The 26,329-nt window shown below is 39.3% G+C and overlaps 1 protein-coding gene across 2 annotated transcripts in view; it reads left to right on the top strand.

The window, feature by feature from the left end:
* The window catches only part of kif18a (kinesin family member 18A), a 36,534-nt gene extending 10,606 nt beyond the window's left edge, over positions 1–25,928 (top strand). Inside the window, exons 7-18 of one of the 2 annotated variants that reach the window (XM_005724264.1) lie at positions 7,946–8,122; positions 8,249–8,323; positions 8,486–8,586; positions 13,266–13,428; positions 13,893–14,057; positions 14,970–15,091; positions 15,189–15,478; positions 17,140–17,190; positions 22,232–22,598; positions 24,533–24,625; positions 24,788–24,876; positions 25,196–25,928. In XM_005724264.1, the coding sequence (XP_005724321.1) occupies positions 7,946–8,122; positions 8,249–8,323; positions 8,486–8,586; positions 13,266–13,428; positions 13,893–14,057; positions 14,970–15,091; positions 15,189–15,478; positions 17,140–17,190; positions 22,232–22,598; positions 24,533–24,625; positions 24,788–24,876; positions 25,196–25,329 (1,827 nt within the window). In that variant the 3' untranslated portion in view covers positions 25,330–25,928. Of the gene's footprint in view, positions 1–7,945; positions 8,123–8,248; positions 8,324–8,485; positions 8,587–13,265; positions 13,429–13,892; positions 14,058–14,969; positions 15,092–15,188; positions 15,479–17,139; positions 17,191–22,231; positions 22,599–24,532; positions 24,626–24,784; positions 24,877–25,195 lie in introns of both variants that reach the window. The other variant, XM_005724263.1, reaches the window with a different exon arrangement.
* Positions 25,929–26,329: the final 401 nt, after the last annotated feature.

The raw sequence follows: 26,329 nt of genomic DNA, 5'->3' as shown, positions 1-26,329 counted from the left end.
TATCAGAAACAGTTACAGCTTGTACATTTTCTTTTTACACATGTATGTAAGCATTGAGCCAAATTTAGTAATGCCAACATACTGAAGGAACAACATTTGTCTCTTATATATGATACACCTATATATACACTGTCAATATACATTTTGAACCAGCTGCAGATGTCAGAGTAACAACTGACTGACCCCCACATAAAGTGTGTTACAGTAGTCCACAGGGGAAGAAATAAAAGCATGGATCACAGTTTCAAAGTGCTGCCTAGAAAGAAAAGATTTCACTCTTGCCAGTCGCCTTAAATGATAAAAAATGGACTGGTCCAACTTTAAACCAAGGGCAGTAACAACAGGTTTAAAATAAACTTCCAGGGGTTCCAAATGAAAATATATTCCAAACTCTCGAATGTCCCTTTAAGCTCCATTTCCATGTCAGCATAACACTTATCTAAGTAAGTAGAAAACGTTTTTCGATCGGGCAGTGCTACTTTTTTGCCACACACAGGTATTTTGTTTAATATGCACCTAAAAGACGGAGACTCTACAGTACGCAGCGGTAGCATCTCTTCTGCAATCATTTTTTTAAGCTCACCTTCAGACACTTTTTGTGCTGCTGAAGTAAAAAAATTTGCCTGCTTAGCAGGAGTTGCCGCGGTGTTATCCATGGATGATGAACAAGAATCACTCAGAAGGGTTTGTCTGTGCTGCCGTGTCAGGTGCTTCAGTAGATTACTCGTGCTATTGACAGCGGCCGATAGTTTTTTCTCCCCAGGACATAGTTTACATATTACTGTAATGTTCTTGTCTGCTTGTTTTAGAAAAGTGAAGTGACGTGAATATTTCCATTTCATACAGTAAAACAGCCACTCGCTTCAGCCGAGTCCGACATCTTCTGCTTTAGAATACGACTATGCAGCAAACTGGCGCGAAATGACGTACAGCTGTAATACAGAGATGTTAAAGCGGCAGAGTTTACTTCTACGTTTAGAAGATAAATTATTGAAATTAAATAATGATTTTCAGCGAGTTTAATTATTTTACAATGTAACGCAAGTACATTGTAAGTAACTGTAATTAAAATACCTAAAAATGAACAGTAATCAGTTACTCTACTTTTTCAGTGGAAAATTAATTTAATTACAACGCGTTACACCCAACACTGGTTCCTGTGCTACTGCAAGTGTAACTACCGCCCCTCCCCCCTCTTCCCAGCGCAAAGCAAAAGGCTCGCGTGCGGAGTGAAGCGGAAAAAAGTGTGAGAGAGAGGGTGAGAGAAAGAAAAGAAAAGAAAAACCCATGGCTCGCGATAAGGAGCCGGCTCGCGTCATTCACGTCAAAGATCCGGCTCTAAGAGCCATTTCGTTCGTGACCGACACATCACTATTTTCCGATGAGCTGTCATTAATCACAGGCTATAATGCTGCTGCTGGTACCTTTGTTTCAATAAATTCACGCTTCAAAATAAGAAGTCTCGGTAGCACTTGTTATATTCTTATTATGATGTCACACTATTAAGCATTAGAAAGGCATTAGTACGGTATTAGCAAGTGCTTAATTCATCATTTATATATCATTACTCCTCCTTAATATTCCATTTATAAATACAGATATGTTTATCCATCTGATACTGTTGCACCATGTACAGCTATCACTGCTACTATATCACTGCTAGTAATAATCATAAGCATAGTCATAATAATATATCTGTATTTACAAATGGCATACTGAGGAGGAGTAATGCTATTTAAATGATGAATTAACGACTTGCTAATACCTTAATAATGCTTAATAGTGTGGCATTATTTTAAAGTGTAAATTTATTGAAACAAGGTACCAGCAATACTATTACATCCAGTAACACAACATAAGTCAAATGTAAGCACAAAAGTATTCTAAGTAGTGTTTTCCCTGGGAATTTGAAGCAAGTATAAAAGGACAACTTAACACTTGAGTTTAACAATAATTAGAGTAACTTAATAACCATGTAACTCTGGAGCTGAAGAATATTGTTGCATAATAAAAGAGAAAATAATTTTCTACCTGGGATGTTGTCTCCAGGGTTGAGCTTTTTAACCAGCTGCTTAACGCCCTGCTTTTCCCACCATATAACTGCATTAGTAATTTCCATCCACTGTTTGCTCTTCCCGTTATATGCACTACAGCTAACGAGTCCTCGGGTGCAGTCATTTGTTTACATCTGGGTAGCACATCCCTACCTCTGAGTATCTCCTCTTTCAGAACCTGGTTGTACTGGACAGTGTTTTTGTCTCAAGTGGTGAAACAAGTTTGCTGTTTCCACCTTTAGCAAGTATTGTGCTGCTTTGGAGGCTGTTGTAAAGGCATGGTGTTGCCATAGCAATGATATTGAGATATGGCATTTTTATATCGCATAAAAGTTTATACTGGTATTACTGTGGACAATATAATATGCCACAGCCCATGGTGTAAGTATAAAGCTGTATGGGCCACATTGAATCCTAACTTTATTTGTTACAAATCAGTTTAATAGCAGCTTATTCTGACACTAAACAAAGAAATTAATACCGCCTAACAAATGGTGCATGTGGCGCAGGACACAGGATTGAGACCTTTGAGCTTGGGAAAGAGAGGAACTACTGAACAATTTTCAACTTAAGTGAGCTATACCAGCATTAACAATTATGCTTATGATAGCATGCAAGCTAATGTTTTTTATTTGTTTGTTTTTACAGGCTTTTTTGTTATTTATAGTTTATGGGTGCTAAGTTGCCCTCTTCACTATAACAAAGTTAAGCATTATGTGTTCAGAGGCACAAAAAGTTGAAATGTTCACAAAACGACGTAGTTGGTGCAACAGTCACAGACAAACGTAACTAATGTTAAATGCTGTTTTAATTTACAGATAACACTAACCCATTGAAGTGTGTACAACTAAGTATATCGTGTACAAAATGAAGGTGTGCTAATAGACTTCTCTAAACTAGAACCACTAAGAGTATTTCATTAGTTTTGTAACAAATTAAAAATGTACAATTTGTGAAACTGATATCTGGCAACTTTTTTTTTTTTTTTAAATAGAAATTTTGTGCAAGCATTACATTTAACACTGGATCTCCATCTCTTTGGTTTAGCATTTCAGAGGAATATACTGAGAAAACACATACTTTTTTTATGACTTACCACCTTTAGCGAGTATTGTGCCAGGTATAAAAAAAACTGGTATAAAAAAGTTACATTAAGGAGTATTTATAAAAATGTCTTCATTTGGAAACCATAAATACAAATAAATAATACAATACAATTCAGTATTTTAAACAATACTATAATAACTAGCAAGACTAAAAGAAAATGCAGTTTATGTCATGTATAGTTTACTTCAACAGTTTTACATTCTGAGTTGGCTCTATTGACTTCACTTACGTAATCATCAACAACAGACTCTACAACAGTGTTAACAGGTATATTTATTTATAATGTTTATTTATAAGGCTTATATGTAGATGTCTCCATAAATAGAAACGGATACAGTGAACATAAAATATATTTCAGAAGGTCAAACTTTTAACCTTATTATTCCTTTGCTTTTCTTTATTTATAAGTGAAAAAAATAATGTTATGATTTTTGTGGTTGTAGGTACATAAAGTTAACCAATAGTCTCTATATGAAACAGAGTGCCTGTGAAGTACAGAGTCAACTGAGTATTTGGGTATTATTTCATTCCAGTTGCATACATTAACCTGTCAAGCAGTGTTCTCGTTTTACACACAGTCTCAAGGGACGAGGCGTAAGCAGGCCACATGCATTTAGGAAGCGCTGTGCAGATCTACCACAGCCATATTGAAATGTGATCCAACTTCAACAGGTTACTTCATACTTGAGTTAAAGCAGTGTTCTTTCATGGGCGCTGTCCAGTTAGAGTCATACCATCCCACCGTTTTTGAGTGTTGCAGTCATGCCTACAATGCCCAGCATTCGTTTCACATCCTGTCGCCATGGATATTGGTGTTTCACTGTCTGCTGCTGGCAGATCAAGAATTCATGTTGTGGCCATTGTTTACAGGAAAGAATGTCCTCACTTGTGTCTGGGATGACATGCCATTTGTTTGAGTGAGAAGAATGTGTGTACTTGCATTTGGGCTGCTCAGTGTGTCATCTTCATGCTATGTTGCACAGAGGTTTTTGTTGTAAGTTGTTTGCCCTAGGCAATGTCCGAAGTAATTCAGATACATTTTACGATGCACCCTACTCTCCAGCTTGGCCTTCTATCTACACAAGGCCACTGTTTCGTGGTCATGAAAAGGGGACTTTCTGAAACTGTTGTAGAATATGGATATATTTGAAAGTTCATTTCTCGTAGAAGGGCAAAGCTAGGCTTTATGAAAGTGTTGACATGAGACAGTTAGGGTATGTTGTAGCGGGGTACCTTACTATCAACCCTAGCTTTTTTATTTTTATTTTTTTGAAATTTGTGTTTGTTTTTGCTTTGGTTTTTTATTTTTATTACAGAGAAGGTGCATCCTTTGTCAATTTTTAGCTTTTAGATATAAGGATATAATCCAATATGATCTAGTAGGGTTGGGCCATATCATACCGTTCACGGTAATGCCCGTATAATGTTAGGCAATGATAAGAAAATGAAATATTGCAATAGAATATGGGTAAAACGCAGATGCGCAGTGCCTTTGTTTTGATATGCACATGGTGGAAAAAGCATGGCGGCGACAGAGAATGAGAAGGGCGAAAGCGGATTGATGAATGAAGCAGATGAACCAGAATTGGTTTGTAAGAATGCTGCAACTTCAGTGGTGTGGAACTGGTTCGGCTTTCGTCCGTCAGATACACAACTGGCCATTAAGGTGTCGCAGTTAAATACAACAAAATAAAACCAGTACTGGTACCATAACAAAGAAGATTTATTCATAACACACGCGAAAAGACCCAGGGAAATCAAGTTAACGATAAAAAAAAAAAAAACGCTAAAAACCCTGAAAACCATCAATTTCACACCCGAGCCTCAACTCTCACGGCCCGGTACCAAACAATTCCGGTCCGGGGGTTGGGGATTGCTGATGTAAAGCACGCCGCCACTGGACTCTATAGTGGTACAAATTTGATCTCTAGACTGATAGATAAGTAAATTACCAAATGTAAAGTTGGTAAAGTTGACAAGGGATTATGCTGTCGGACAGGAACTGGGCTACGTCATTTCGTTGTAATGAAAGGAACTCGTAATGCTTCAGCACATCAAGACATTTTGGATAATTTCTTGCTCGCAACTTTATGGGAACTTTTTGGGGATGGTCCCTGTCTGTTTCAACGTGACTGTGCACCAGTGTACAAAGCAAGGTCAATAAAGACATGGATGACTGACTTTGGTGTCGAAGAACTTGACTGCACAGACTCCTGACCTCAACCTGCTAGAACACCTTTGGGATTAATAAGAGCGGAGGCATGCAACATCACTATCTCCCCTCACAGACGTACTTCTTGAAGAATAGTCCCGTAAATTCCCAATAAAAACATTTCTAAACCTTGTGGAAAACCTTCCCAGAAGAGTTGAAGCTGTAGCTGCAAAGATTAAGCCGACATATCATATTAAACCTTATGGATTAGGAATAGGATGTTACTCAAGTTCATATGCATGTAAAGGCAGACGAGGGAATACTTTTGGCAGTATAGTGTAGTTTAGCTTCTGCGACTCAGAGACACCTGTAGCAGCAATTGCTTGAAGTACTTGTTTTCTATATAAATTTATCGGTCTCACGTTATTTTGGAGGAATTTCGGTCCACTTGGCTTTTACGATGTCGCTTCAGTTTATTGAGGTTTGCAGACATTAATTTGTGCGCAACTCTCATAAGGTCAGTTTGGGCCAAGCTGTAGCTATTGGACAGGTGGCCTCACATTCGATTCAGGAATACTTTAGTTTATAGAAGTGTTCATGTTCGACTCAATGACTGCAGAGCGCCCAGGTCTTGTGGCTACAAAACAATGCTGCACAGTTGGTATGAAATGTTTGTGCTGATATGCCATGACTCTGTGTATTATGGCCAAACATTTCCACTTTAGCATAGTCTATTCAAAGCACATTGTTGCAGATGTCTTGCGCTGTGATCAGATGGGACTTTGCAAGCCTAATTGTGCTGCCACATTCTTTTTAGAGAGAAGATTCTTTCTCTTGGGAACTTTTCCAAATAAGCATTATTTTATTGTCTTTTTCAAATTGTACTGTCATGAATTTTAACATTTAACATGCATGTCAGGTCTCTGACCAGAGTTAGCATGTCAAATGTGTGATTGGGAAATATCTTGAGTGTTTTCAGTGGAATGTTCGGAAATTCCCAGTTTGATTGGCAGCAACAGTTGCTTCTTTAATGTCATTATTGATTTTTTCCTCCTTGGCATTGTGTTAAGAAACACCTCACCTGCTAAGAAGATGTAAAACGTTTGCTTTTAGAGAGGTGCTCACATTTGCTGATGATCATTTAATCAAATGCATTGACTGGCAGCACCCAGCTGCTACTTACTGTTTTAATTCATACGGAAGCTGTAAGGGTGGACTGTTTTTCGCGCACTGCTGCTGCATGGTGAAGTGAATAATATGTCATGTGTTCTTGTTCATGTGAGGTTGTTATTAGCTAGTTTTAAGCCCTAGCAAGAACCACATGATTTTTATTTAATTATGTGGCTGTACTTTTGTTGAACAATGACTATAATACCATTTTACCGTTTTGTAGCACACCCAAGTGTAGTGGATGGGTAGCTCTCTATCAGAAGTGCAAAAAGTAACAGCTGCCCCCAGCTTTCTCTCCCAGCTCATGTCATTATTATGCACACATTACACTTTGCTTTGATACAACCTTTTTAACAGACCTCCACATATGGGATATGGATCGTCTCCACGTATCCCATGTAAGCAAACTTTTTCTTCAACTGTGTTTGTATGTGTTAAAGAAAAGAGATGGATCAATAGAGTGACTGGACCATGACTTTTTCTGAAGGATATTGTATTTTTAACAAGAGGAGCCTCGGCTAACTTTCCTGTTGTTTTGATATGTAAAAGGTGTTGGCTTGTTTCCAATCCTGCGAATGTGAATTTGGTGTTATTTCGTAGCTACTTGCAATGTTTAGATGAGTTCAGATTCTTATATTCACCTATAAGTTGTGGTGATCATTTTGCACAGACTTAATAATAATGAAATAATGAAATTAAAACAAACGGTTGGAGTTTGGCTGACATATTCCCTTCTAGATACTGACTTTGGAACAACTTTGAACTCCTGATCTTATTAAAACTGTGATTTTGTTTCCCCCCCAAAAGGCACGGTTATCCTGAAACTCCCAAGACCTGACATGAACAATGGCTGAATCCAGATGTTGTCTTTTTTTTTTTTCTTCCCAAAGAGAAGTGGAGGCACAGATGTGGTCCCTAAAAGAGACCATTTTACACTCCTCTTGCTAACTCGTCTTTAATGTGACTTTCTGCAGTCCCAATGCTCACGAGACTCTGACTCACCTAAGCAGCTGTAGTTTATCTGCTGCCATTATTAAGACTTGAGCTATGTTCACAGACCAGCTGAGAAAGATTTCAAATCTAAAATGAACACTCCGTGCTGAATTTTGTTCCCTTTTAGGTTTATTGGTCCCCACCAGACAGTGAAATGTCAATAAGATTTTCTTGTGGCGGGTGTCCAGATGGAGATGCATCCTAGGGCAATTCCCATGAAGGGTTATTACTCTGCATAAAGTATAAATAAGGTTCAATCAGGTTTATTTTTTGTGTTGATTTGTGTGTTGTTTTGTCTAATTAGTAAAAATCTCAATTCTGAGTTTGTTCCTTTTCTTTTTTTATTATCATTTTTTTAAGTAAGCACAAGCTTGGAGAGTTTCCTGTGTTTTCTGGATACTTGTCTATCTACATTATAAAGAAACCTAACCCTTTTTGTGCCAACCCTGATTTTTCTCATGTGTTTCAGAGTAAAAAGGCTCATATACCGTACAGAGACAGCAAGCTGACGCGGATACTTAAAGACTCCTTGGGAGGCAACTGCAGGACGGTTATGATTGCCAATGTTAGCCCCTCTTCCAAATCATATGATGACACCCATAATACCCTAAAGTATGCCAACAGGGCTAAGGAGATCAAGTCCTCGGTTAGTGTTCAAGTCATATTGTGTTATGGTCACCAGTTGTAATCCTAGCTGTGATTCTTGGACCATGAATATACAAAATGACATTATATTAGCCATCCGTTTTTCTCTCTACCTTTACCTTGACAGCTGAAGAGCAATGTTGTCAGCTTGGACAGTCACATTGGCCAGTATGCTGTGGTCTGTGAGAAGCAGCGGCAAGAGGTAAGACAAAATAACAAACAGGACAACTAATTACTTTGTATTTGGACAATCGGACATGGACATGATAAGTCCTGACTGATATCACTGAGATTTGAATTTGAATGTTAATCAATAAAATCAATAAATCAATCAAAATATCAATGTTCTATTTAATCCCTAAAGATCATGCAGTTGAAGCAGAAACTAAAAGAATATGAGACGAAGAGCACGGGGGCTGGGGCTTTTAGCACAATCTCTTCCCAGAAGCAAGAAGAGTTCAAAAGGTAAGCAAGTCCATGAGCGTGACTCAGAGTGTAACTTGTTACTTTATGTGTCATAACCACTTTTATTGTAAAGCGTGTAACTGGAATGAAGACAATGATTCAGGCAGAGAGCTTGTGGCCTGCATTTGCTAATGTATCGGACAATAATGACGCATTATGTGGTTTTGTAAATGGTTCTGGCAGCTGTAGATCCATTAGATTCTATAAAGAAGTGGAACAGGGAACGTAAGGTGTAATTGGGTGTAGTGGGTCAGGTTGTATAATCAAGAATGATATCCCAATTTACAGCATTTTTAATGTGGCCCTTTGTCTTTGTTCATTGGCATTTGTGGTAGATTAAATATTATGAAATTAGCTTTTAGCAATGAGCCTTTTATTAAATCTGCTCAGCAGCTTGAGAATATATTGAGCTGCTTGATTCGAGATTTATACTAAAACCATCATTTGATGGAATAAAATGAGGTCAGTGGCATAAATATGCTGTCTTGAATTGGTATGCATCGTACAAAGCCTTTATATGAGTTGCTAGATCTGCGTTATTTAATGTTTACATTCACTCAACTTTTAATCAGCGTTGGCTCCAAACTTATTGACAGCCTGTCAAAGAAGTCTCCAAGGAGGCATTCTGAAAACTTTGCAGACAGCACCCCACAATTCAAGAACCAACATGGCGTGTTATTTAAAAACAGCATGAGGATGTTCCAGTTTTTGTGTTTAACGAGTCTGGCTTTGAGTGTGGGCATATTTCAGTATCTTTGATCTAATGGCCAAATATAATAGCAGGCATGTTCAGCCATAACCCTGATGCCTTTGGCCTCTTTGAGTAGCTATGAAGTCTCCTCTGTGTTCAAAATGAAACCATTATTATAGACTTGTGAAATTTATTGCTCAGGACATGAGACTCATCACTGTTATTCTCCTATAGGGTGCAGTTCTAGTTTAAGAAGTCTTCTAGAAATGATGGTGCATGCTCGTTGTTATTTTACAATTTAATAAATAATAATAACATATTTTGTTTATTAGGCTATTAGGGTGGGCAGGTGTAGTGTACTCAGGTGGGTTTAGCTAATCTAGAGCTTTAAAAACAAAGCAAACCACCAAAAAACAACTTTAAATAGCACGCAGCATTGTTCAAAGATGAGGTATGAGTTAAGGTGACTACATCCCTACTAAATAGGCTATTAAATGACATGTAACGAGGATGGTCATTTCCACCTCCATGTGGGGGTTTTTTCCCTTGGACTCTACTAGAGTAGTTTTGCATCACCTACAGGCCTCCCTTTAAGCTCACTGTCTTCTGATTGGCTACTCCTGTCAAACAGAAGATTTTAACAATAGATAGGTATTCAGGTGCTCATAGTCAGGTAGGTGGGATGACCGTATGAAGGAAGCTCTTTTTGATGTCAGAAATATCCAGGAGTAGAAAAAATGTGAAACAAGTATTAGTCTGAAGCCTGAGCTTTTTATTAACGCAGGGATTGCTTGCACATGCACTGACTTTGGCCATCCACCATTAGCTCCACTTTAAAGACAGCCACTTTACAAAAGGTACCTTTGAACACCAGACCTCGGAATCACAGTTCTGCATGAACAGTCGAGCAGTTTTTATGTAGCTGTTGTCTTGCGGCCTGTTTTGCTCTGTGTATTTTCTGATAATTAATCTGGGGTTTTGTAGCCGATTAAGAAAAGTGGTGTTTAGTTGCAAGACATCACTGTCACCTTTCTCCAGTACTTCCGGAGGGTTTCTCAAGGCATTCCCAGTCCAAACAAGATTATCTAGAATTCCTAAAGCTTTGTTTGGGTTTGCCTTTGGATTTAATCGGCGACCCTAACAACCTCCACAGGCCCCTTTTTTAAGGAAAAGTGGCTGGTATTTAACTGCAGATGCATTCTGAATGTCTCCACCCCTCATCTCGTTCTTAAAGGAAGAACCATGTGACGAAAACTCCTTCTGGCGCTTTGCATCTGTAATATCATTCATAGTGTCAGCACGTGGAGCTCCTGACAGTCAATTGCAAGACTCGTGTTACTTTATCTAACATACCAGTCTACCTGCCAGTCTCCCAAGCAAAATTCACCTCAGTGATAAACAAGAAGTAAAGATATTTGATTTCCTTCTTTTGGAGAGAAGCAAGTAGTTCCTAAATAAATCTGTGCTGTCTATCTTTTCCTAGCAGAGTGTAGAGGAACACACCCGAACTACTGTGAATGAAGCTAGTAAAATCCACATTTTAATTGTCTTTCAACGGTCACCAGTGACAATTTGTGAAATGATACAGGATGGATTTGTGACGGCAGAAAGTCTATGAAGAGCTTGTCCTCAAGTTTTTCCTAAACATTATCCCAAAGCTTAAATGCACTCTTAAACCAGGAGTGGCACTTTTCATGTATCGCACATGAAAATTGTTGCTAAAATAGGAGCAAAGTGACTTTGTTTGGCCCAAGGCAATCCTACACGCTTTGTATGCCGACATAATGTTGGTGTGCAGTGGCAAACACCAGCTGCTGTTTATTTATTTGTATGTGCCTCCATGCGTATATAATCACACTTAGGCCTTTAACAGAGTTTTTGAAAGCTGACCTGTCCACAATGTACTGAAAACAAAGTGTGTGAGCCAATGATAGCAGTCCTGCTAAATTCCTAATGAAATGAGTCCAGCCCACCTTGTTTCCCTGATCATTTTTACTTTTAAGCAGCTTGTTTTTGTTACTCCCATGAAATGCTGTCCCTTGAAATCTGCGCTTAGGCCTCCTGGAAAACTGTTACTTCCTGGAAAACAGCGCGTCTTCAGTGATGACCTCATGCTGCACTAGTGGGTATAACAAGTCCCATTAAAAAAACATTCCACTCAAATAGCCTTTTTTCCCTCCTCTTTACTGATATACCACTGGTTTAATTGTTGGGATTAAATGTGTAATGTATAGTGTAGGAAATGCATCAGAAAAAGACACAAATACACTTTCTCACAGCATTTAGAGAGAGTTCTTTATTTATTTTTATGGGCTTTTCCCCCCTTTGGATTAAATCTGCAATATTGTACTAGCAGATACAAGCAAATTTAACATCTGCAACATTTCCTCGTGATTATTTACCTTTACTCATCCCTGAGCTACACTCAGTGCAAAGGATATGCATTTTAATAATAATAATAATAATAGTGATCGACAGTGTGACAGCAATTAACTGAACTTTCAAAAGAAAGCAGAATAAGTAAAGGGCCCACTTGGCTCTACATTTAAAGTAACTAACTAAATATTTGTTATTATGTGAATTATGATTATTTCTATGCAGACATTTTATCTGTCGGGATTTGAAACTTTTGGCACTGGACAGTTTTGTATTCTGAAACATGGATAAAATTACACAAATATGCAGTTAGTTGGTGTCTCCTGGGACCAAGTTATGCTAGCGCTGATTAAAATTGCTATAATCCACATTAGATAGATTTCTTCTTTAATCTTGAGTCTCGAATGACAGCCGTGCCTCCAAAGCCTTTTTTTTAAAAATGAAATTAAATATGCACATTTATTTATTTTAATTTGGGGAAAAAAAATTTCACATCATCACCATCATTGCATCTAGTAATCTTTCAGGCATTAAGCGGCATCTGTTGGGGTACTTGAGTTAGGGGTAGGGAGGGGGGCAAGGAAAAGCTGAATGAGTCTCCCTCCCACACATTTCATTCACTGGCATCAGAATTCACAACTCGCACAGTGAGAGGCTCTGAATAGAGGCTGCACGCTTCTCACACTATTAAAAATTCAGCAGTCTAGCAAGGCCACGATGTCTCCTACGTCACTGGAGTTGCATTGAAGAGTGCAGTCACATTTCAGCGACAGCTCTCCAGCCTTATTTACCTGCATACCTCTGCTATCTCTCCTCCTGAACTAGACAGCCCTTTGAATCCAACCTGGACATCCCCTCAGCTCTAGTCCAGGAAGAAGCTAAGAAGATCTTACGGTCGCAGTGCAAACAGAAGTGGCATGTTGTGAAAGTTAATGATTCGTGTTAACATTATAAGAGATGGCTGTCATCAGATCATATACTTTCATTTATTAGCTGTATTATTGCATTTGCTAATGTATCGGACAATAATGACGCAGATTAGATGTGTTGTGAAAATATTACATATCTCGTGGCCTTTTAAGGAGCTATTAGAAACTTTTAAGATCTTTTGGCACTGCAATATATTGATAGATTGATAGATTTGCCCCTTTACATGTTGCACACACAGCAGCTATTAATCACATTTGGCTCCAAACCGTGTGGTGGTGTTGTTTTATTGCACTGGATTATACTAAGAAGTGTTTCTAATATTTTGCCCCCAGTCATCTATGTGAATCGGAGGGAACCAAAGCAACTTGCAGTGTAATATTTTCCCAAAGCTGCAGCGCCACGGCCTCAAAAATCACGAGCGTCTCTTTGACATTACCAGCAAAACTGAAACCTTTTAGCTTCACACTTGCATTGCAAGCTGTTATCACTCCTGTTATTGATTTTTTTTTTTCTTTTAAAGGGCAAATCCACATTTGCCCATTAAAAGTATACATTACAAAGTATACACCTGCTCTGACTTTATGTAATTACACACCAAGTGGGTCAATTCATATTGCTTTTTAAAAAAAAAAAGTTTGGCATTTTAAGCTGAAGCTTCTAATGAAAAAGTCTCTGTCTCCAGGGTGTCAGAAACGCTGCGGCGAATCTTCTCGAGCCGAGCCCAAATCAGGCAAGAACAGCTGGATTTGGAGAGACAGCTGAAGGAGAATGAGCTGCGCCAGCGCTACAGTGAGGAGGACAACCTGCAGGTCCAATACCTCTGTGCCAAGGAAAAGACTGAGAAGGTAGCTGATGCTTACTCTGCTATCCACAGTTTTCATCATCCCTGCAGAAAAACAGCTGCTGACTCATCGTTTCACTTCTCCGCTCCCTGTAGTTGTCTCAGTCTCTCATTTACGCCACTACGGGAAAGGGTCACTGCTCATCAGTGCCTGGCTCTTTTCTGTCATGTGTGTGTGTGTACCAGTGTTATTCTCAGCTGTGATAGCATTTAAAATAGAAAAGAGAATTCTTAAGAAGTGTTTAGTACCACACCTGTGTACTTGACTATGTGCGTATGTTTTTAGTCTTTTATTTTATTCAAATTGTTGACCCAACTTGTTTCCGACATTGGCTCAAAACCAGAAAACCCCAAAAAAACAGCTTGTTCGCAGCTATAATTATTCAGACCACGAACACAGTTAATGGTGTGTAATTCTAATACGAGCACAACACAATCCATGTTACCGTTTGATGTGTTTTTCAACAGGCCACTTGTAAGCACGAGCGGAAGATTGCCAGCTTACGGACTCAACAGCAACACATTTGCAAGCGTTTGAAGGAGGCAGAAACGCGTTTCCTGGAAAACGACGGCTGGCTTCACCGCGTCGAGAACGAGATTAGGTTGTTGAAGTCGAACGATCAAACCACAGAGGTGAGTTGAACTCGTTGGCCCGTTCAGTTTTTTTGGGTTTTTGTTTTTTGTTTTGTTTTTTTTGGGGGGGGGGGGGTGTTTTTTAACTGGCGGTACGAAAAGAGCAATTTACTGGCAAACATGAATCAACTTCTATCATCCTTTAATTTGTTTATTTATTAAGTATTTCTGATCATTTTACGCAATCAAGGTTGTTAATACTTGTCAGTCTTTGATCAGTAGAGCCAAATAGTAAGTAACACTACCTAATTACATAACTTGGAAGACAAGTGAGCACGATTATATGAAGAGAAAAACTTTACAATGTGGGTTACATCCGTCAAAACTCACTGCTTGGTGTTTTTTTGTTTGTTTATTTTGGAAGGTGGGCTGTGTCTCTACTGGTGTCGTGACTGTCTTTGTTTTCTTCCCATCTGTTCTCCCAGTAATTAGAACCGTGCTCATTTTATTTCTCTAGCTCACTCGTGGATCACTGAAGAGAATAAATCAATACCCTTTACTCATCCCTCACACAGCAGCCAGTTACCTAAAACCATGTCCATGTTATTTTTTTCTGCTTTATCCTTTCTTCCAGGAACTGACCCAGAACTATGACGCATCCACCCGGTCAAATGTTCTCTCTGCTGTTGTTTCGTAGTTTCTTTACGTCAGAGTTCCCTTTTTTTTCTTTTTCTTTTTTTATTCCCCATCTTTTTCCCCTCCCGTTCCTTACCCCGAGTTGACAGCTTTTCTGGTGAAACATGGATGAACTTTGTGTCTTTTCCCTAGTATCCTAACCCCTCTGCCATCTTTTTTTTTTCTTGGTTCTTCTTCTTTTTTCTTCTTCTAATTCTGCCCTCCAGAGTACTTATGTTAGAATGGCTTTTGACTTGTCACTTCTGCTGTCTGACCTCAATTCTCCCCTTGGTTTAGGTGTTAGAGAAGAAGCTACACTGCCACAGATTTGAGCTGCAGGTAAATGATCTCAAACAACACATCAAGCAGATGGTCAAGCTCACCAATCTGCAGGATCAGGAAAACAAGCGCATGCAAAAGTAGGTTGGGCCAGAGGGAATTCACTCTGAATTAAGTGAACTCTTACTGCGGCACACCCGGAGAAGTTTGAAAGATCGTTTTCCCGCTTCTTTTCAGAATGGTGAACATCTTGCTGCCAGCTTATAGTCGGCATTATTCTGCGCTGCGTGGAGCCGGGCTGACCACAGAAGCTGACGAGACGGACAACCAAGAACTCGAACACCTTGTGCTGAGGGAGAGGGGCGTGGTCTGGGCTGACCAGGAAGGGGCGGGGCCGCAGCAGAAAGGTGGAGGGATTTGTGTGGAGTCACAGGAGACAAATGAGGCAGGAAAAATTGGACTCCGCAGCGAGCTGGCACCTGTCCTCTCTTTCACACATCTGCAATACCACCAGAATAGCCCCTGCAGTAAGTCATCACACTTTTACCACCCTATTCACTCTTTGGCTACTAGGTTGCATACGTGAAGAGGAGGGCAAGTAATGCTAATGAACGTTAAATATGTTTGTTTTTAGTTCACCGGGGAATACAGAAATTATGAACAGCACAAAATCCAGTTGGAGAAATAAGGGGAGATACATTTACCCAGTTCTTCAGGTGTATTTGACAATCTCACTTCTACCAGAAGCAATCAAAGAGAGCAAGAGAGAAATAAAGAGAAGGGTTTTGATGCTAACTGTGTCAGTCATTTATGGGAGGAAAAGTTTTGTGTTATGAAAAGGAAGCTTCTAGGTTTTTTCATCCACATCTTGTTTGTAATTACCACAGCACCCCTTCAGTAAATCCATACAGGAGTTTTTTTTTTTATGCCAGAAGAGTGTTGGGGTGTCTCAAGCTGGATTTACACTAATCAATCAAATAGCCAGTATCAGTTTATTGACTTAAGATACTAAGGTAAGTGCGGACATGTAACATCTGTGTGAAAGGTTTCCAGTTCAGTGTGCATCATTATATGAATACTAACCTTTAAAGAATTCAGTATATTGTGATTTTTAACGTAACATTGTCATTATTTAGTGTAACACATTTTGAAAAGGGGATGTAAGGTTCACATATGTTAATGCTTATCCCGTACCTCCCCAGTTTGTCTTACAATTGAGCGTATCCAGTGTTCGGATCACAAGTTCTTCTGACACCAAGTCTACATGTGTGACACCTAGAAGCAAGTTTTTATTACAGCATCAAATATAAAAATTCAGTTGTGCTATAAGGTAGTTTGGTAAGGGGGAGTGTTTATGGCATTAGTCCAGGTCTATTGTGTGTGGCGGGACCCACGAGACGGCACAGTTCATTTTTAACTGTCATCTCTGCATGACCTAGCAGCACTGGGCCCTCGTGACATATAAGCCATGACAGACAGTGGAGCATGAACTGAAGCCGGCCAACAATATTCACTTACTTTGATGGTTGTCTGTTGTTTGTCATGCAGTAAATTTTGACTTGGCTGTCTGCGCCGCTGCTTGCATGTTCAGTATCGTATTACTTTTCGTTTTTGGTGACTTTTAATGAAATACGTCGACAGTAAAAGGAGGAATCCGATCACTCGTGAATAGCGGCGTTGCAGCCTCTCTTGGGTTATAGTTTCGGTTGTAAATGATTATTAGGTGTTTTTGTACACACGCCAAAACACTTGAAGTTGTTCTTTGGGGAATTCATTATGAATAAAAGTTGGAGGTTTATGCCGCTATTGTTTTCCTGACTTCACATCTCTGCCACATTCGTGCATCATGCATTGGCTTTGACAAAGTTGTTTTTTAAAATGTTGTTTGTCCTGCACATTTTACGTTAGCCAGATTGCCTTTTTTTTTTTTCCATGATAGAATCACGATTTGTTACTGACTGAACATCTGCGCTGCCTTCACAGAGAAAATTGGATAAGAAGCGCTCACAAATGTTTCACCTTCGTATTCTTCTTTGTCACGAATGCATTCAGTGAATCATCTCACTCAATTTTAAAATATATATCCATGTGATTTTACCAAAAAACTTGTGAAAATGTTACATTGTATGAAAGAAAATCTAAGAAAATTGATCCTGTAGTGTTTTAATGACACAAGTTTTATTCACAGGTTCAGAGAGGCACGCGAAAAGATTGTGCAATCCTTCTCCATCACCAAAAGGTAAGTCAGCTCTGCTCTCTGGTTAGTAATTACTCTAAAGTCCCTGCGTACTTGTTAATCCTACTCACTTTTAGTCATTCACCTATTTGTGCTCCCCCTCATCACCTTTTTACCATCAATTACTCAAACACAAATTAACAGACAGTTTTATGTATAACGGAAGCAGAAACCAGTTGGTAAAGTGTTTGTTTTTTTTTTGTTTTTTTTGTTGGTTTTTTTTTTTTATTAATTACCATTTAAACTGGAAATTGATGTGTTCACCTTCATTTCTACCTTGCTGTGTTTAGCTGTGAAGAACTTGTTCAGAGCCATAAAGTACACAATAAAAATCAGACACGTAATATAATGTGATTTATAGTTGCGCCGCTGACCCTCTGTCCCGGCCAAAAGTTGAATAATGAAATGAGCTGAATGCTCGCAAGCTGTTTTCTAGAGGGAACTCTGTACATGCAGAGCCTTTAGGGGAAAGTCACACAAAAATCTTTGTGAAATATGGCTGTTCAAATTGCCTGTAATGATATTTACTGCAGGTGGTCTACATTTCATTGAAACTTATTGTGGGAAATGTTACGTCTGAAGAAAATACTTCTGCCAGATGACCAGAGTTTCTTGAATGGAAATGAAATATGGAGGCATCAGGGAGTTTGTCACCACCTCTATTAAATTTCCCTGCAATATATTGTAATAAGCGAGCTCTGATAGTGCACCGACTTGTTTTTCTGATATAAAAAGCTCCACTCTCTGCTTGGTCTGTCTGACCATGACTAGTCTTTATACTTTGCTGGTCAAACAAGGTTTTATTGTTCTTTTTTCCATTTGCTCTTATTAGTTCCACATAGCAGCACCTTTTCCTGTCTGCACACATGCTGCATTTGTTTGACTTAAATGGACAACCTTTGCCTTTTAATGCTTTGTTAGACACAACCAGAAAACTGTGGGTACATCTAATGGAAAAACTCCAATGGATACAGTTATCTTTCTTAATTGAGTATATAACGATGCACATAGCAATGAACAAAAAACAGGAATTTTAGGTACATTAAAGTATCTCGAACCACTAAAGTCACTAATCCGTCAGTGCATACTCGCCAGATCCTTTGGGGCGTGGCTTGTTCTGGTGCATTACACAAACGGCCGATGGGATCAGGGTTTCGGGAGTCCCAGAGAATACTTGGACACTGTGTTGCATGTCTTCGGCTTTTCCTGATGTGGCAGGCTGTATTATTTTCCAGTACGCAGCGGTCATCTGGGAGCGTCGCTGCAAAGGGAGGGGATTGAGCTGGGCCTGCGGCAGTGTTTGGTTTGGTCCACTAAGTAGTAACCTCTGAGGCAGAAAATGTGAACAAGAACACAATCATAGTAACAGATACAGGAAGTTTTTAGACTTAACCTCGAGTACTGCAAGTTAGTAAAGTGGACGTCACTGCTGTGTTTGTGTCTTTCTGAAGAATTTTAGTAGTATCCAAGTAATGTTATGGCTTACATCCATCCACTAAAAGCAGCATCAACCCCAAAACCCAGGTTTCTCAGCAGGACATTGCTTTGCGAAGAGATGATCATTGGGCTCCACGTCACCTGCCAGTGGATTTAATGTTCCGACTGACAAGTAGAGGTGTGCATGCAAGCCTTTTTGAGACTAACCAACAGCTTGATTGGCACCACTCACATGACACATCATATGAGTGGTGTAATTTGGGTGCTTAGTAACTGTATCACTATTTTTCTTTCATTTGTATCATGTACAGTTTGCAATTTCATCTCAGTTCACTTGCACTCACTGACGCACACTTGCATCCTTCAAAAACAACTCTGCCCATCTTGGATTCAGTCCAGAGGCAATAGTCGTACATGCATGTCATATATGCACGCAGCACTCGTGTTATATACACACGAGTGCTGCGGTGTTAATCAGCTGAGATGAAATGGCACAGGTTTTTAAGTTAAGGTGGCTTATTTTTAGCATTCAGACAAAGTGCTCTGATCTTCTCATGGTGCTGTTTGTCAGTCCCTCACTGCTTCCTCGGCTCTTAATGGAAGTCACTGCAGCATGTTAAGAAAAATAGCTCCACCCTGCAGCTCGCAAAGCCAATCAAATTTCATCGGTTTTAGAGAGGGTTGTGGTTTCAAAGGAGCGTTAACTCTTTGTGGAGTGCTTTATAGCAGCAATTTACACAAACGTGATCACAGTAAAAGAGACTTTCAGCCTTTTACTGTTAATAATTATAAGACCACAGATGCATTTATTAATAGTTCTGTGATTTTTCATTCAGCTATCTCCCACTGCCTCCCACAGGCTGTTCTTTTTATATCTTTCTGTTCGATCTTGTTTCTAAATTCTCCCATCTACTCTTTTTTTTTTTTTTTTTTTTACCCCACCCGTTAGATCCTTTTTTCTTCAAACATCTTTCAGTGTGCCCCCTCCCTCCATTCTACCTTTCTTTCCCTCCTACCCTCAAATGTTTTCTGTGTCTGTCTAGCATCTAACCCTCCCAATCCCTCTTGAGCTTCATTCATGAAAATGCAGATCCACAGCAGGGCAGGAAAAAACGTCAACAGACGTAAACTCCCCTGCTCCACCAACCAGAAAAGGCGCACTATAAAAAACAGGCAGCAGCAACCAGGCGACCCTAATTCAGTGCAGCCTCCACCAGAAATAGCAACTCATGCATGTATTAATCCCCTACAAGCCAAAAATATGTGATTGAAGGAACTCTGCTGCCATTTATTGCTGGGGACAACTTCAGCCACAGGAAAGGTCTATTTATCACCGTTTCCTCACTCTGTGTGGTGTCTGAAGTCTGACTCACATTTGCTAAATATTGCATTTGATATTTAGGGGAATGTATAAATCAGTCATTCACCTTTGCATTTAGTGTTCTCGCTTCCTTTATGTGCTGGCTTCTTTCCCTTTTAGCCTCCTCCCTCACCCCTACCACACTGCTACAGGAAATGCCATGAGTGTAACTACTGCTAATGGGATGCAGACACCTTGATTTAACCTCATTCTGCGATGGAGCCTGTAAAAGTTTTTGTTCTTGCTGCTGTGTTTAAATGCACCACTGCGACATGGATATACATCAATGTGACAAAAACGTGCTTCAGAAAATATCATCTGTATAAACATACTTGATATAAAATAATATACAACCGGGGGGGGGTGACCATATTTGGATAAAAAGGTGGACATATGTTAATATTTAGTCGAATTCACATCAGCGTTCATTTCAAGGTTGATTTTCACAGTGAATGAAATACTACACAATAATAGTTATTATAACAGCAAGTAACCCCCTGCAACAACTCACTAACTGGTCAGGGAATGCACTTTTTTCCTCTCTAAACAGTCTCTAGGCCCGTATTGACTAAGGTTTTCGGAGTCACTCTTCCAGCGAACACCATCAGCCATCCTGGGAGGGCTAATTTCTGGTTGACATCTGGTCTCTAAACCCAATTGACCAGAATCTGACACATTTAACCCTTCTTATTAACTAAGCATCATACAGGCCGCTTCAACTGTTCACCCAAATTGTGTTTCAGTTGAGGTCATTGTCATACTTTCTGACAAGAATCGGTACTCCTCTTAGAGCATTGGTCAGGTTCTCTCACAAAATACTACACGTTTTCTCAGAATGTAACTTTAAATCAATTTGTTAAAAACAAAGCAGAACAACACCAGCAGTTGTAGCTACTGTTATGTGTTTAAGCTCCACGTTTTTAATAACAATGCACGCCTCAGTTTTGACTTTGTAGAGTTAATGTTTACAGGTTGGGAACTGTGCATAATGGCTCCAACACCAGTGATCACATTTTTAGTGTAACTTAAGGGAACGGTCTAATTTCTCTGTTGTGACATTATTTAAATTGCACTCTTTAGCTCAGGGCTTACTCTTAAGCGCGTATAACTGATAGAGTATTGGGGACTGCATCATTTGGGAAGAAATGTGTTTACCGTTAAAGTGGTTTAATTTGCTTTCACTTCCAAGGCCCGCAGTTGTGAGGAACACATTGATAAGAAAGGTCGAAATAATGTCAGCTTATTAGTTGTTGCCAATCATTTCTCAAGGACCAAATGTGGGGCAGGCCACAGGCTTGAATTATTGTCTAAGAAGTGATACAAAGGTCTATTGACAAAATAGTCAACAAACACAGTAATCGTCAAAGGTACACTCAGTTGCTAAGTGTCGATCAAGTCCATACGGGGGGATAACCTTTCCGTGCGCTTCCACGTGTGGAAAATGGTCGAATGACGCTGCAAAATGTTCAGTTCTAAAATATAAATAACCTATTGCAGAGGTGGTTTTAATACTGTTAGCAAACATTGTAGTCACGGAATAAAATGGGGACATTGCTGACATACATCCTCTTCCATCATGTGACCTGCTGAAAACACATACGGCATCTGGAGCAATAAACTCTGGATACACAGTGTGTGCATAGGAAATGAATTCAGGAAGCAGTATACAGGGGCATTCCACTTTAATTTTTTCCACTTTCTCAGTCCAGGTTTGACCATCTGTGACTGTTCAAATATTAGTTTTTTTGATAAGAATCCGTATATGAAATGGGTTGGTCCTAACAGTCATTGAAATGTGTTGGTCTCAACAATTTTGAGAAATGCTTTGTACAAAATTTGACCAAATAAGCAACAAAGTTAAAGTTTATTTTAATTATATTCATTAAGAGTTCCAACAGTTTAAGAAAAAAAAAATCAATCTGCTTTCAAAGGGCTGTGTGGGTGTGTTTTGATTAGCACTGACAGTGCCATGCATAAGCAACCAACCCGCAGTTTTCATCAGAATCTGATCAGATATTTGCTGAGTTTGTTTTCTTTACTGAGTCTGGGCGCTTTTAAAGCTATCAAAAAAGATAGCAGTAAAACAGAAAAAACAAATATATAAATAATTAGATTTGTTTTAAGAAAATGTTAGGCCCCTGATAAAAATGAGAGCAGCCATTATCTTTCCTGTTGGTGGGAATAATGTTGTTTATTATTGTGTCTTCTGATTTGGACTGATTTTACTGCTGCTGTTTGGTTTTCCAGGCAAAGGAAATCAAACAGATGTGGCACAGGAATCACTTCCCAGAATGCCCATCAGGAGAAATTTATCTGCGTTACTTCCACCGCAAAGCCCCCGCACAGTTGCTGCTAGCCAAGAATTTGAGGAGGACATGTTTCCTCTCCAGTGCACGCCAGAACCGTGTCAAAAAAACACCCAGGCCCAGCTGCCAAGCTCCTCCAGTGCCATGGATCCAAACATGACCTTTGAAGTTATAGACAATGAAGACCAAGCTGCAAGTAACGCAACCATCATAATAAGCAGCAGTAGTCCGTGTCACGCATCAACGTCCACAGACGTCTCAGGTCAACCTAACAAAGCCATGGAGGGGAATCAGATGACCACCAAACGGTAAAATAAAAAAACAAAAAAAATTAATTTTAACGGCAAATGTTTGTTTCAGCTGTTATCTATGCTTTCAGTGAGTGTATCTTACAGTGGAGCTTAATTTTTTATTGTATAAGACAGCAAAACAACTTCAGCATTCGTGCTACGGCAACTCCCTGGTGCAACATTCAGGCACATTTCCACATTAGGTTTTTGCACAGTTTGCACACGATTTCTCTTGCTAGTCTTGAGTGAGAGCTGAAAAAATACTTGATCTATAACCCCTTTATTCATCCACCAAACAGGTTTTCTCAACACGAGCTGGTAATGTTACAAAAACAGAAGCAGAAGCACAGTGGGTTAAACTGTATGAGTCAGACTCTTAACAGAATTAGTTAAACAAATTACATTTTTAAAAGCTGGTTTACAAGTACTAATGCAGCCTTTTAATTCTTTCCACAAGATCTTTAAAATCATCCCCTAAATGTTTCAAAGCACACGGTAACTAAACCACCCACAACTGGTAAATCCTTCAGACTTTAATCAAAACAAGATGGAGAATATAGTTATTCTCACCAGCACCAAGTCTTCAGAGTGGAACATTGGGCAAAGAGGCTTAAGTCAACTGAGCTGAGCAGTGACCTTGTGTCTTCGGCTGGAAGTGCCAAACAAAATGAGAATCGTTCTTACTTGTTGGATAAATTTGTTCCTGACCAACCTCAAAAGCAAAACGCATCACCTCAAACAATGAAATGACTCCACAAACAATCTGCCTGGTTTCAAAACATCTTCACTACAGCACAAATACACTGCATCATGACAAGCTGTTTTTTCCTCAAATAATAAATATCATTGCTAATCCAGCCTTTAAGAGAGCACTTGCCCTCCAGCTGCTGCTAGATGGAGGAAAAAAGACCAGAGCTTTACGTATGGTTAATGCAACATCCACAATTAATTTGCCATATATGAACACCTTAATAAAAACAGCGCATTCTGGTATGCATTAACACAACATCACAATCTTCCCCGCTGCAGACCTCGTTGTAAATTCACCCCAACGTCAGACTGTGCAGTGTTTAGTAAAATTGCTACATGTCAGACTCCACAGGCCTCAGTTAGCATGTTATATGTTAAAGATCATAACAGTACAATTAGAAAAAGACTGAACAAATATTACTTGTTTGACCAGAACAAACCACAAGGCTTGTGGAACAATGTCCTTAGAACAGCTGAGACCAAAGTGGCGAACTTTGACCATTATGCAGAAAGCTATATTTGGTGAAAAACTAACACAGCATATTGGCACAGACACCTCGTACCAGCTGGCAAGCACGGAGGGGCGATGATTTGGGTTTGTTTTAAAGCCACACGACCTGTTCACCTTGCAGTCACTGAGTCAACCATGAACTTCGAAGTATTCTTGAGTCAAATGTAAGGACATCTATCTGTCAGCTAAAGCTTGGCCTAAACTGGATTAAGCAACAATGATCAATGATCCCAAGCACAACAGCAAATCTCCAGCAGAATGACTGAAAAGGAAAAATCACGGTGTCGCAACGGCCCAGTCAAAGTCCAGACCTCAACCTGAAATGATGCAGAAAGACCTTAAGAGAGCTGTGCATAAATGAAAATCTGCAAACCTCAATGAACTGAAGTGATGTCGTAAAGAAAAAGAAAGATCAGTTCGCCACAAGATTACAGAGTCCTGTTTAAAAAAAAAAAAAAATGAGCCACACCCAACCAAAAATCATTGATTTAATGTTGAAAATGAGGTAGGATGCTCATTTTGCATAAGCCAACTTTTTGACAGCAAAGTTGGTATATCCAAATTCTGATTGCATGCACACCAGATATCAAGCTGAGAAATACACAACAAAAATTAAGATAGGTGAGGTGGATTTGAAGGGAAATGTGCCAAACAGCAGACTTGTCATGTAACATGAACCTTTGCTCTACAGACAACAGATCGCACCGCTCCAAGAAGCGAGACGCACCAACCCGACCTACATGAGTATGACGTCTGCTGCACAAGGGAAGCGAAAGTTTAACTGGTAATATCCCTCTCTGTGTTTTTGGTCAATTAAGCTCTTAAAGCTGTTTAAAATGGCCACAAAAGTGACAACAGACATTTCTTACAGGACAGTGCTGAGTTTCTGGCCCTGATTATGTTTTCTGTTTTTCTTTTGTATTTTTGTTTTTTTGTGCTGTAGCAGCTTCAGAGAAGAGTTAACACATGCAGCAAAGCGCGTAAAGAAAGACTCCTTGGTGGCCCAGAGGCCACTCAGAGTGCATCGTTTTGTTGGTAAGTGTCAAAACAGGACATCCACAAACACACACTGTAAAGCCAGAACATTGAATGCCTGACCCAGCAAACGGTCACAGTGTATATTGACACCAGATATTGCTTTGAAAGACCAAACGCATTTATTGACTTGTGCATCTCTCTCATAACTCCAGAATTAATTCTGCTCTACATGTGAACCAGAAGGATGCTTTGATTTCATCACATTACATATGAATTTAGCGATCAGTAACCGAATGCTACTGAGATCCATCGGGAATAGAGGAGTACAGTTTTATTTATTCTTGACCATATCCTCTGTTTGGTGTTTCTTCCTCAGGTTCAGAGAACAAGCCTCGGAGAGTTGTGAGGAGCGCTTCTGAAGGATATCTTAACCTCATTGAACCGCAGAAACCCAAGTCCATTTTCTATAAAACATCTCAGCAGCTGAAACGAGTGGCTAAACGCATGTGAGGCAGCACTGAGCTCAAGTCATATCGCCTTTAAAAACACTTTCGACCCTGCACCTTTTCCATCCTCATTGGTGTTTTTAGAAGATCTTTTTTTTTCTCCAAAGCTTAGAAGAAAGTGCTCAATCGTGCAGAAATGCTAAATGTAATTGGATAAAAGTTCTACTGAGTCGCGTTTTATTTCCTTTCAGCCTTGCACTGAAGTGAACTTTCACTTGTACATAAGCATTGTATGGGCAGTTGTAGAATATTTAGATTATTCTTGATTTGTATTAGTTTGGAGCCTTTCTTTGTATTTTAACCTGTATTATTAAAGTTATGTTCACACTAACAGCAAAAAGGGAAAAAAATGGATAAATCACTGTGTGTCTTGCAGATATTTTTGTACATTATGTACTTTGATCTATTTTCAAATGGTGATCAGCTTTTAGGTGACCACATTAACCAGGGCAGCTAATAACATCGAAACTGCTCGACTCTGAGCTGTTTGTGTTTCTTATTTTTATCCTGTACAGGTAATAACATGGGTTTATAGATATTTCATAATAAAAGTGCTTGTAAGAGAATCTGTGGTTTTTCAATAAAAAGATCCTTTTCATCAAAAAAAAGTAAAAAAGAAAGTAATATCTGCTTTTTGTGCCATTGATGCTGCGCGTGAATGTGGTTCTCAATGACGTTTCAGTTACAAGATGTTCCAACACTAAGTAAGTGACATCAGACGGCCTCAGAGAAGGTGAAAAATACAATGGCAGGCAAAATTGAACTGAGCTAGGAGTGAGTCACACATAACTCTTATTGTCTTCCTATAACATTCATATGCTTTTAGGAAAGAGATCGTGATTCCAGCGATGCTATCTTTACAGATGAAAGTACTTTGGTGTTGTGTTTGGGTGTTTTTTGCTCTGTTTGTTTTTTTTGTTTTTGTTTTGTTTTTTTGTTCAATTGCCAAAAATATGTTTAAAAAGAACACATGGAAAAGGTGGAGACTGCCAGACCATTTACAA

Source organism: Pundamilia nyererei, unplaced genomic scaffold (genome assembly GCF_000239375.1).
Source record: "Pundamilia nyererei isolate P.nyererei 1_Seehausen unplaced genomic scaffold, PunNye1.0 scaffold00011, whole genome shotgun sequence".
Taxonomy (NCBI): domain Eukaryota; kingdom Metazoa; phylum Chordata; class Actinopteri; order Cichliformes; family Cichlidae; genus Pundamilia; species Pundamilia nyererei.
The sequence above is the reverse complement of the archived record's forward strand: the minus strand, read 5'-3'. Positions and strand labels throughout refer to the sequence as shown.